This window comes from Eleutherodactylus coqui, chromosome 7, assembly GCF_035609145.1.
Source record: "Eleutherodactylus coqui strain aEleCoq1 chromosome 7, aEleCoq1.hap1, whole genome shotgun sequence".
Lineage (NCBI taxonomy): Eukaryota > Metazoa > Chordata > Amphibia > Anura > Eleutherodactylidae > Eleutherodactylus > Eleutherodactylus coqui.
The window spans coordinates 56,292,817-56,305,717 of NC_089843.1; the positions used below are offsets into that span (position 1 = coordinate 56,292,817).

The 12,901-nt window shown below is 43.5% G+C and overlaps 1 protein-coding gene across 4 annotated transcripts in view; it reads left to right on the forward strand.

The window, feature by feature from the left end:
* SH3BP2 (SH3 domain binding protein 2) overlaps positions 1–12,901 on the forward strand; it is an 86,726-nt gene that overhangs the window by 46,777 nt on the left and 27,048 nt on the right. For 2 of the 4 annotated variants that reach the window (XM_066573044.1, XM_066573046.1), the window contains exon 1: positions 1,244–1,469. The exons of 1 other annotated variant lie outside the window; for it this stretch is intronic. In XM_066573044.1, the coding sequence (XP_066429141.1) occupies positions 1,390–1,469 (80 nt within the window). In that variant the 5' untranslated portion in view covers positions 1,244–1,389. Of the gene's footprint in view, positions 1–1,242; positions 1,470–12,901 lie in introns of those variants that run through there. One more of the 4 variants, XM_066573047.1, reaches the window with a different exon arrangement.

The following is a 12,901-nucleotide window of genomic DNA, read 5'->3' on the forward strand; positions in this document are numbered from 1 at the left end:
GTATTCTCACCTGTTAATAGTACAGATGAGAAAAGATAGCCATTGAAGCAAAGGCCCCTATAGAAGTCTGTGGAAGGTGCGCAAATGTGCTTGCAAATCACGGCCGCATAATTGGACAAAACGTATCCATTGATTGCAATGGTTTTCGTTTCCACTATTAGGATTCTGCACATTAATAGTACACATGAGAAAAGACAAGGCAGGACCTATCTTCTATTTTTTTTTTTCAAACTTACGCGCACTAGCGTTGGAGTTTTAATAGGCTGAAGAGAAAAAAAAACAGGTTTATGCTCTAATATGCTTCGTAGTGGCGAACGTATTTCCGCATGCGCCCAACTGTTTTTGCCCTAAGTGCGGTTTTGAATGACTAAACGTGCAATTGCGCACACATTAGTGCAACATATTTGCACACTGAAGGAGGTTTGGAAAGGTAGATTTGCACCTGTATCGGCGCATAGTACTATACTTTTTGGGCACGCAGGACCAGTGCACATCTGTACGCGACACACCCCTTCTGTGATTTAAAAGACCACTTTTCCTAATGAAGTCCAGATGTGATCTTTTTTCATCGCAATTGTGTATCGTACTGCTCAGTTCCAGGGGTATTGAGTGTGCATTTGTGCACCCCCTATAAATTTCAATGGAGCCCTTGGTGCACAAATATGCAGGAAAATAGAGCAGGTCATGAGAATAAACCCACTGACATCAATGGCTTCCATTCTCTGCACATTGTGCGCATCTGAAACTGCCTTAAATAGACATTTAAATTAGGATGTGTTCGTCTGCCACCCGCAAATGAACATGCCCTGCATGCGCAAAAAGTGCAGTAAAATAGGCATGCGCAAAATGCATACACGCTGTCAATATGGATGAAGGGGAACTTCTGTTGACTCGGGGGGAACATACACACTCTATGGATATGTAGACCTCTGCGCCTACAGCAGATATGAAATGGGACTAGCAGCAATCTATGTAAATCAATGATGTGCAATTAAATCTAATGCCGAATGACTTGTAAGTGCAGAGAGAGCGCAAACGAGTTCAGCTTGTTCCTCTTTTCGTGAATGAGGAAGTTGCAAACCTTACAAGTAAAGCATTGGCACGGAATTTCCTATTTATCTTCTTCCAAAGTATATTCTAAGTTTCAGGTTACTGCTGTGAAGTTGTCAGAGCAGGAAACGTAACAAATATGGTATGGCCTGGCGAAGGCCGGAAAGAGGAAGTTCTGTATCACCAAAGGAAATCTGTCACGGCCAGTTTTGTGTGCCTGACTTGTGCAGACCCTCATAGTTGCATGTTGAAGCCAAGGGTGGTACATCACCGCTCCGTCCTCAACGCTTTCTGCCATCAGAGCATGCGAATTATCTACGGAATCATGGTGGTAATCTGATGGCGACATCTATAAAAAGATCCAAGTCTCGGGCACAGTTGGTAGAAAGAAGAAACATGTGTCGCCTGGACACCGTCAGGTTGGTGGCATCATTGTATCGAGATAGGAGCATGAAAAGTAGCTTATTTTTAGAGTTATTTTGTTTAGGACTTTTTTGTTTATTTTTGGAACAAATGTGTATTTAGAATAATATTCCAAAAAAGTTACATTTTTTTAAGAGAGCGCCCAACATGTCATTATTGTACTGATGCCTTCCTGTCGGAGACGGGAACCTTTTGTGTTGCCTCAGGCTCCAGAAATAGGCTACAACTTCTGCACCAGCCATAGTTTTACTCTTGTCGGTACTTTACTTTGAGGGTGTATCTGTTTTTCTCTGACTCCGTTCAGGGCTTATTTAGATGGGCCGTCTTAACTAAATCTGTGTGTTTTGTTCGCGTTCCATGTGACCGTTTTTTTACTTCCATTTCTCTTCCGTTTTTTTCTCATGTGCCAAAAAATACGAAAGGAGACCCACTTTTTCTCTTGCATTGCCTAGCAGTGATGCAGAAAAATAATGCGCACAAGGATCGAAGATGTCGTCTGTATGGGTGACAGTTGTTCAAGAAATCGTTTTGTTTTTTTCTTCAGACGGACCATTGGTCCCTTTAAAGAACCTATGTCTGGATGGCCCCATTGACTGTAATGAGTCAGTGTGCTGTCCTTGTGTAGTCAACTGCAAACACACACAGCACATGGCCATGACAATCAGCTGTATGAATGAAATCTAAGACTGCTTTCATATGGCCGAGAAAATTGCACGAGATTTGTGCGTTGTGAGAAATCACGCACGAATATTAACCCCATTTTATTGAATGGGGTCATACACATGAGCACTTTTTTGTTTCCCGCACTGTAATGTAGTGCAGGAAAAAAATCGTTGCATGTCCTATCTTTGTGCGTTTCAATGGGCGGGTAAATAAATGGCACGGCGTGCAATGCGCACGCGAGTCTGATGCTTCCCATTGAAAACAATAGGAGATACTTGCCGATTCTGCGAGGACCACAACTGTACTGAAGTGATGAGAGGTGTTTTGACATAAAAGCGCCATGCATCCGCGTGTAAATGCAAAGTAAGTGCAATGTAATGCAAGGTGCAAACTCTGTATAGCACAAAAACCTACCTACAGATCTGCTATGAGAGCGCCATTTTTGGGGGGGGCCACACATTGATGGCTTTACAGATGGGTGTGATTTAGTCCTGTTATACGCATAACGTGATATCTGTGATTTCAATGCTTTCATTTTCATTAGCGGGATTCTCACCCATTAATACTATGGTACTTGTGGTGAGACCCCACTATCTTCCGCTGTTTTATTCAAACGCGCGTGCACTAGAGTGCAGAGTGTGAATGCTCAGAGAAAAAGAAAAAGAACCTGTTCATGCGCAACTACGCTCCCTAGCGGCGAGCGTAGTTGCGCATACGGCCATATGTTTTTTCCCTGACATGAATGGATGATTGTTATTAGAGATGAGCGAACGTACTCGTTTCGAGTAATTACTCAATCGAGCACCGCGATTTTCGAGTACTTCAGTACTCGGGTGAAAAGATTCAAGGGGGCGCCGGGGGGCGGGGGGAGGCGTGGCGGAGCAGGGGGTAGCAGCGAGGAACAGGGGGGAGCCCTCTCTCTCTCCCTCTCCCCCCCCCACTCCCCGCTGCAACCCCCCACTCACCCACGGCGCCCCCCGAATCTTTTCGCCCGAGTACGGAAGTACTCGAAAATCCCGGTGCTCGGGTGAAAAAGGGGCGTGGCCGAGTAGGCTCGCTCATCTCTAATTGTTATCTAAGAAAGTGGACCACAACAGTACCGAGGCATACTGCGATTTTCTTTACGACGTTTTTTCATTGAATGTAATTTCTGATTGCGCTCAGCGTAATTTACAAATAGGTTTTACGCTGAAGGCCGGCTGCACATGACCGGATTTTTGCTGCGGCGTTCGCATGCAGGATCCTTAGTGAAGTACCTTTCAAAGCATGCTCTGTAAACTCACTTTTTCCTCCAACGAATTGCGATTTCCACGAGTGGAGGAAAAATCGCAGCTTGCTCTATCCTGCTGCTGACTTTGCGCAGACAGTTTCCATTGAAGTCAATGGAAGCCATCTGACCCGCAGCCCATCTGCAATTGTCACTGCGGATAGGCTGCAGGCACCCGTGTTATCGCCTAGCGACAGTGTGGGAAAAACAAATATTTCAAAAAATAAATCTGCACTGCGCATGACCGACGGTGAGCATCCACGGTCATCCTCAGTACAGCAGAAGCAGGTATGTGGGGTCGTCGGACGGGATCAGAGCCGGTTTCCGCTGCGCGAACCAGCATGCGGAATCCAGCTCTGCCGTGTGCAGCCGGCATTAGTATATAGTGTAGTAGAAAGAAGATGCCAGCAGCACAATCTTCATGCTAAGTATAGCCTGACAGTCACCATGCAGAGTCACAAAAACGGGCCTGATCCAAAAAAAGCCCCAATAGCGTGCCATGCAAAGAGTAGATGCAACAGCATAACAGCATGCGTGAAAAAGACTTACAGAAGTCGAAACCTTGTATATTTCATTGTTTGGAGGACTAAAAAGAGGCTTTTAAAACTACACAACTCATGCTGCTGCATCTACTCTTTGCATGGTCTTCTATACAGTGTCGGACTGGAGTACCTAGCGTCCACCAATAGAAGACTCCGAGGACCATCCATATAGTTACATCCAAATATGACTTTACTTTTAGACCTCATGCATACACACATTATGGTAGCAGAATCTACCTTAAGCTTTCTACGTGGATATGGTACCCTAACTGAGCTTACTGCATAGATACAATACCAGAATCAAGCTTGTATTATTGTGTATCATATCCCCTTTCATAGTTAAATAAAACAAAGTTCTCACAGGCACCATCCACAGTACACCGGACTGAGCCTCACTCAGCTTCTCGGCACTATAGCCAACCGCTGTGTTTGTAACTATGCCGATGCCCAGGTTCCCAGACATACATAAAATTAAATCTGTGGCCAGAGAAATAAATTGGAGCAGTGGCCTTCAACCAGTGGCTTGGAAGCTACATGTGACTCTCCAACTGTCGAAAGGTCTAGAAACTTTTTGTACACTAGTAGCATCAGGGTTATGATTACATTACGGGTACCAGGGTCAAAATCATATTACTGGCAGTTAATACTAAGCTATATATCTAATATGATTCTTTATTTTTACAATTCATTGTGGCACAACAACCTCTGTCATATGTGAAAGTGGCTCACAATGGGGGGCAGACTGGCCATATAGTCCACCGGGAGTCTTTCAAATTCTGCGATTGGAGGCTAGAGTAGACCGCTCATTGCAATCAATATGGCAGGCTTCAAGGGGCTTTTTCAGAGAATCCTTATACCTCTTCTTTGGTGCCCCTCTGTTTCCGTGGCCAGTGCTGAATTTGCCATACTGCATAATCTTGGGCAGGCGGTAATTCTCCATCCTGGTAATGTGCCCTGCCCAGCATAATTGTGCAATACATTATATGTACCCTAAAATGGTACCAATAAAAACTACAGCTCCCCGTGCAAAAAACAAGGGCTAATATGGCTGTGTCAAAGAAAAAATAAACAAATTATGGGTTTTGAAAAGTGGGGATGAAAATCCCAAAAGGTCATTGCCCCCTTTAGGGCCAAACTACGCTTTTAGAGGTTAAAACTGACCTTAGATAATTATATTTAGTGGATCTCACTAGTATTGGCAGGATCTGCCATCCATATATCAGTAATAATTGGCAGTCTGTCACCCTATGCATGTCATTTGGGGAGACAGAGGTCAAACAGTCCCCCTCTTCCCTATCGGTCCTAAAAGATCCGTGCTTACGGATTTGTCTGGCCATTTGGCCGACCTGAATAGGGATATAGGTATAGAGTTAGCTATGGGGCTCACAATAAATCCAAAATGGCAGCTCAACTTTACGCATTCACTAACCTCGTAACTCAGCAGATTTGACTTTGAGGAGTCTGGGACAGCCAAGTGATACGATCACCTCTAGGTGTGGTATGACGTCCATATTGCTTATTACCCAGCGCAGAGTATTAGGGCAGCGGAAATGCAGTCCTAAGCTCTCGCTCATGACCTGAAGGTTGCAAGTTCAATCCCCGCTTGGGTCAGGTTGACTGCTCACGGTTGACTCAGCCTTCCATCCTTCCGAGGTCGGTAAAATGATTACCCAGCTTGGTGGGGGGGTAATGAATAAATTGTCTTAAAGCGCTGTGGAATAAGTTGGCCCTATGCAAATAACAAGATTTATTTAATTTAAATAGATGAACAACAAACAAATTTTAGCATCTGATGCGGTAATAGTTTTTTGAAAGCAGCAGAACATCACACAGATATCACCTGGAGCAGTGCCCTTGTCATTAATAGTAAGGACCTAATTTGGCGACTTCTTAGTTTGTTTTTTTATTTACAGTATTACTGCGCTGGTGGCTACTTACCACTCATAACATGGGGTACTTCCTTCCCCATCTATGTTTAGAGTGTTAGAAACGCCCCCCCCCCCCCCCTTTTTAAGGGGATTTTTCATTATTTCTTATACTATACTGTGATTGCTGCCCACACTACTTCTTCTTCTTCTAAATTTAGCTGCAAAACCTGAGTGGGAAGTACATGTGAAACCTTATTATATGTATACATCACGTAGCTTGCATCCGTTAGAATAAGTACAGTAGGGCCCCCGCCTGGAGATGTTCATGGGCGCAGTATTACGGGTTGCATTTTGAAGGTTGCATACGCCCTATAATATACTAGTGTGCATGAGGCATTACATATTGGTGGAACTTATTGGTTATAAATAGTGATGAGCATACTCGCTAAGGGCAATTACTCGAGCGAGCATTGCCCTCAGCGAGTACCTGCCCGCTCGAGAGAAAAGGTTCGGCTGCCGGCGGCGGGCAGGGAGCGGCGGGGGAGAGCGGGGAGGAACGGAGGGGAGATCTCTCTTTCCCTCTCCCCCCCCCCCTCTCACTGCCGCAACTCACCTGTCACCTGCGCCGGCAACTTATAAACAGTGCTCTATGTAAAAGACACTTTGAACTTATTTAGACACTCTAATGTTTAGGGGATATATTAGTGTGGCTAATTTATGGTTTATATAATGAGATCTCATGCATGCAAGGGGCTAACACGTTTTACTCTTAAAGGGATTTTTCAGGAGTGTAAAAATTTAAATTTATTATACACCATTTCCGGACCATTAGTTTTTGTTTTTTTTTGCTTGGCGAGGAGCTAAATGCCCAAAATGTTAACATTGCATTGTGAACATATTGTCAGCATCTGGAACCATCATAATAAAGTATCTACTAATTCTTCTTGCAAATTGAAAAATTTTGTGCAGTGCTGAGTTTTTGATTTTTGTCGGATTGTGAAGTTATGGCGGTGCAACGTTGGGGCTTTGCACCATGCCATGGTCAATTAGACTTGTACCACCAACTATGCTTCTTGTTTTGTCTATTTAGAATATGGGTGTCTTCATATTTTGCATCAGATTCTCTGGGCCCCCTCAAAGGCACCAGGGACCAAGTACAACTTCTACCTCTGCTAGACACCAGCTCCTTTTACGGAATGCAGGCACTGTAAATGGTGCCTGTATTCTGCTGACAAGAGTCATAAGCAGCTCAATCTCCATTTCCGTCCCTTCCAATTTAAAGAGGACTGTTTATATCCTTGGTTCAGCAGGGCTAGCTGCATAGCTTTACAACTGCTGCCTCACTGACTCTCTTGCAGCTTTTCTTTCTACTCCACTGTTACCAGTCCCATTAAGTGAGGCCCTAAGTGGTTAAGAGAAGTTGGGGGGCCCTAAGATAAACTTTTGCACGCGGTCCATGAGCCTTTAGCTACGCCCCTGCCCCCGACACTTTAAATCTGTCAATTGGCGATCTTCATTACTCACTGTCAATCAAATCTGACATTATCCATTAACAGTGAGTGGTGGAGATTGCCTACTTGACAAATTTAAAGCACATGGAGCTGAATCAAGTTGCACTTGGTATGGGGGAATGGAGAAGAACAGAGAGAAAATAAATGTTGTAATAGGGTCAGTGGGGTTGTTACTGCGGAGCTATGCAGCCGGCCCTGCTAACCTGAGGACATTACTGGTCCGCTTTGATTTCGGCTCTCGCCTATTAGCAATTTAGAAAAAGAGGGATATTATAGAATTGTTGGCTTATAATGCAGTGCAAGCAACATTCATCAAAGGAGAACCTGAGTCGGATCCTGCCAGGAGGCCACATCCTCTACTCTAGCACTCCCACAGAGATCAGTGGTTGTATATTTGATAATCTGCAGCTCATAATGAAAGTCCCAAGAGATAAGTTTGCCGTTTCCTGTGTAACGTGAAAACTGAGAGATGTACTGTAACTGTTACAAAAACTACTCAGCTTCTCTGAATGAAAGGTAGATTTCAGGTCACATCCAAGTGGATAAGCCATAAACCTCTATAAAAATCCAATAATATATATATATATGGTTTTAAAAACCCTATTAGGGAAGTCTAAATTAATGGAAGGGAGTTCCTCACTTGAGACCTCTTCTAATAAGGGCATCTCTCTCTCTCTTTCATTCTGGAGGACCCAGCCTATACATGTAGTATGAGAACAACCCATTGATTTAATGTCATACTCAATTTCCCCTGTGGTGGCGCTGTAGGGGAACTAAAGACTAGATGTCCGGTTTCTCCTGAGATTACAGCTGATTGCTGGAGGGTCGAGCAGCAGAATACCCTGTGATCAGCCTATTCTAAGGAAACCCCTGTAACGAAATGGTATGGTCCAAAGTTAGTTTTTCACAGATTACACATGCCTAGAAAAATAGTATTTGAAGTATGATTAATATAATATATATTATTCGTAGTCATTGAAAAGACAGGATGGCAGCTAAAAAGAGCTATATGATTATTATATATATTTGACCTCTATAGATATAGCACAGCAGGCTGTACAGATGCTACTTATGGAGAGCAAACATAGTCTGAAAAGAAGAAACTTACATCAGTTCCTGTTGCCATGAGTTTACTATCTAATTGCTATCTCAAGCACACACAGTATACCCATTCTTAATAGGGTTCTAGTTAAAGGAACATCGCAGGCATGTTATGCCTGGTTCAGGGCCAGAGGGGGTGGAGCATCTTTGAATCACTCTCATGCTCCGCCCCTTCAGGACTTTCACTAGGCATAACACAGTGTATCATTTTTATATATGAGGTGTAAAATAAGTACGAGAACACAAGAACATGCAAATGCAGTACTGATATTATCTTGGCCACACATGAACCAATGACTCCTATATTGTAGTAACAATACTCTGTTCTATCAGGGTAATCCAAATGAAGTTAAATATCCCTTTAAGGCAAGGAAACCCCCATAAGACAGAAAACCTTGCATGAACGAGGTTTTCTGGGCAAATGCTTTTGATGAACTATCCTTAGTGTAGGACATCAATAGTTAATCGTTGGGGACCCGCCACACAGGATCCCCAGCGATCAGCTGATCATCCGGCCTGCTGGCAGTGCAGTGGGGGCAGATGTCATCACTGAGGTCTCCATGATACTTCCATCTCCAAACCCAATGACGGTGTTCAGCCCCGCTGCACTGACAGTGGGCTGGGGGATCAGCTGATTGCCAGGGATCCCAAGCAGTGGTTTCCTGGCAATCAACTATTGATGACCTAGCCTAAGGATAGGTCATCAGCAATAAGTTTTGCCCAGAAAACCCTTTTAATAATGCAATGATTGTATATGCATTTCGAGAGTATAGCAGGAAAACAGCAAGTCAATTTCCTTTTGTATGATCTTCTATATATACTAGTCCATAGGTCTGTATCCTGCTGAAAAAGTCCCTGGGAAATGGTGCACAATTAGATTTCCTGCCCATACTTAGTTATTTTATCATTCCAGTTCCAACAATAGAAGTATATTAGGGAATTGCTGTATAGAAAATTGCAAGGTCGTGTAGTCCATCCTGAGCTACAGTAGAACATCAGGGCCTTTTACTTATTCTGCTGCTTGACGATTTGAGATTCAGATAAGAACCATTTCCAGTTTCATGAGTCTTGCCACATTTCGTCATTCAGTGATAAGTCACGTCTCACAAAGTAACCTTTAAACCATTGTCTATACTAGAAAAGAGGCCACACAAACGACTGTCACGTACAGTTCTGTTGTTACATCACACAGCAAGTTATCTCCACTGGCCATGGTTTTCCTTCCTTCTTCGTTAGTCAGCAAGGTCCTTTTCAAGGCAGAACTCAAGTAAACAACTTTGTCATAATTTATAGGATTCCTAAAATCCTGGGATTCAATACAAAATCTGTAACAAAACTTCCACCCACCATGAGCTATTAGTAGTAGAGATGAGCGAACGTACTCGGTAAGGCCGATTTCGCAATCAAGCACCGCGATTTTCGAGTACTTCACTACTCGGGTGAAAAGATTCGGGGGGCGCTGTGGGGGAGCGGGGGGTTGCAGAGGGGAGTGGGGGGGAGAGGGAGAGAGAGAGAGCTGCCCCCTGTTCCGCGCTGCTACCCCCCGCTCCACCACGCCATGCCCCGCCCCCCGGCGACCCCGAATCTTTTCACCCGAGTAGTGAAGTACTCGAAAATCGCAGTGCTCGTTTGCGAAATCGGCCTTACCGAGTACGTTCGCTCATCTCTAATTAGTAGTACTTATATAGAAAACACTGACTTTTTGGACCACCTTGGCTCTAGGACACATGTGCAACCCACCCCCTATGGACATGCCCCTTAACAGTAATATGCAACATCTGGGAATTGCATAAAGGATATTTTTTTGTAAGATAGGATAATTCATTGTCTAATGAAAAGTCCAGCAACTTTTTAAAAAGTTTTTATTGAAAACGTTTAGGCTGGGTTCACACAGGGCGTATTCCCGCCGGAAATCTCTCGGTTTGGCTGCAGCGAAAAAATACAAGATTTTCGCCAGGAAAGCCCTGCTTCAAAACCCCAGGCACTTCTGAGAAATCTTGTCCACATGGCCGGCTAATCCCTGGATTAGCGGCCACAGGCGGATTTGCCGCAGTGAAGTTCCGGACAGAATTTCCACGGCAAATCCGCCCTGTGTGAACGCAGCCTTAAACATGCATAAACAGAATACAAAAACGACCCACTTCCTCCGTACCTTCCAGGGTTATTCTCCTGCTCACATACATCCATTCTGAAGAGACTATAGACCCCTCCACAGACTGAAGTCTAAGGTTTTACCCCATGCATATTAGGCACTGGCGTAACTATAGAGGATGCAGGGGATGCAATTGCACCCGGGCCCAGGAGCCCTAGGGGGCCCATGAGGCCTCCCTTCTCCATATAGGGAGCCTAGTAATATGAATAAAGCATTATAATTGGGGGCCCTGTTACAGGTTTTGCATTGGGGCCCAGGAGCTTCAAGTTACGCTTCTGATATTAGGAATAAAGTTGTACAAAGCAACCAATTTGTATGTGTATTCTTCTGACTCTTCCCCAACAGATGATGTCGGGAAAAAGAAGGATCAGGCATGCCAAATTTCATTGACTCCTATATCCATGGAAAACACATGAATGCTCAGCCAAACCAAGTATTCATGTGAATTGGGGAGGAATAGCTGTTGGCCGAGCGAACATTTGGCTGACGGCTATTAAGAGTCTTTTTATAGCAATGGCCTGAACCTTACTTTTCATTCATGTTAGAGTCCCTCTAAGGAATCATGGGAATAAATATTAAGTGGAAACTAATGCTTCTTAGCAAGTCTTTCCTAGATTCTTTACAGAATCTTCTTTCATTGATATGTAAAAGTAATTGGACAGGGAACCGATTGACAGAGATAATGGCCGCTCAGTGCAGTTACAATCTGCCCTTCATACTGCAGTCTATTCATACTCCTTATGATAATCCAGCATTGTAGTAAGTTCAAGTCAGAAGTTCAGGCAAAGTTCATCGTTAAATGTAATTATGGGTCTTGAACTCGGAGATACAAAGAATCAGTTACAAGGTTTGACTAGTAAATAAAGTTTTCTAGAAGGCAATTGTAAAGGGAAAAAAAAACAACTCACTGTTCTATAAAGGAGGAGATTTATCATAGCTGGTGCAAGTAAAAAGCGGAGCAGTTTCCATAACGGCCAATCTAATCTTATCTCACATGAATCAAAGGTCTTTTGGAAAAGTAAAGCAGAAAACTGTTTAAGGGGGCATCCTTGTCATCTAGAGGAAAGAAGGTTTCTACACTATTATAGAAGTGGGTTCTTTACAGTAAGAGCAGTAAGACTATGGAACTCTCTGCCTGAGGACACAGTGATGGCAAATTTGATAAGAGTTCAAGAGGGGCCCAGACAGCTTTCTTGAGTACAGCCCTATTTCAAGCTATAGTCACTATTTCAGAAGTTTTGTTGATGCAGGGATTAGTCTGATTGCCAGATTTGCAGACAGAAAGGATTTTTTTCCTAAAAGGAGGAAAATTAGCTTCACCTCGTTGAGTTTTTTTTGCCTTCTTCTGGATCAACATTGGGGGTAATAGGCTGAACTGGATAGATATGTCTTATTTTAGCCTAACACACTATTTACTATGTTGATGATGAAAACTCTTCCATGTTTCCTTTGTTCTAGTTTTGCTTAAAATGCCCAATTATGTTGCAGATCTTTCTTATAGGACTGCTTCTATCCAAGGGAGGAGTTCATGCCTGACCATGGACTGTTCATGCACAGTCTTTAGACTGCTTCATCTCTCCTTACTCCGGCTGATGCTGTGTGCATGTCTTATTCTGTTTCGGGCCCTTTTATAAGTGTCAAACTTGGCATGACCCCTTTAACAGAAGAAGAACTTTGGACATTTCAGTGTTTTCTAAAAGGTCTTTAAAGAGGCTTTCTAGGACTACACTATTGATAACTGATCCTCAATAGTTAATAGGTGGGAGTCTGCCATTCAGGATCCCTGCTGATCAGCCTCTTCTCATACCTATAATGTCACATTCATTGGTCACATAGTCTGAGAGTATCTCATTCCCATTCAAGTGAATGGGACTGAGCTGCAATACCCTGCACAGCCACTATCTAATATATGGCAGTGTACTTGGTATGGACTGAAATGACTCAAGTACCGCTATTACCTCAATCAGATGATTGGTGGGGATTCCAAGCGGCAGACCCCCCTCTGTATTACCAGAAAACCCCTTTAAATGTGTTACATAAAAGTGAATATTTGTAACATTCCTGTGTTCTAAACAAAATAGCAGTTAATGGATAACAGCAGGTGTTCAGGGTAGGATTTACGTAACAGATTGGTTTTAGAAAATGATTTCCTGGTTCTCCTACAGGGAAACTACGGTCAGGAATGTATCTCTGCAGATATTAAATGCCCTGCTACAAGATGTTTTGCATTGGCGATATGCCATAGTGAAGGGTGAAGGTTATTCTAACATTCATGCTAAGCTGACTTTTGGTCATGTAATCCTGTGGATAAAGGTACGGCAGGT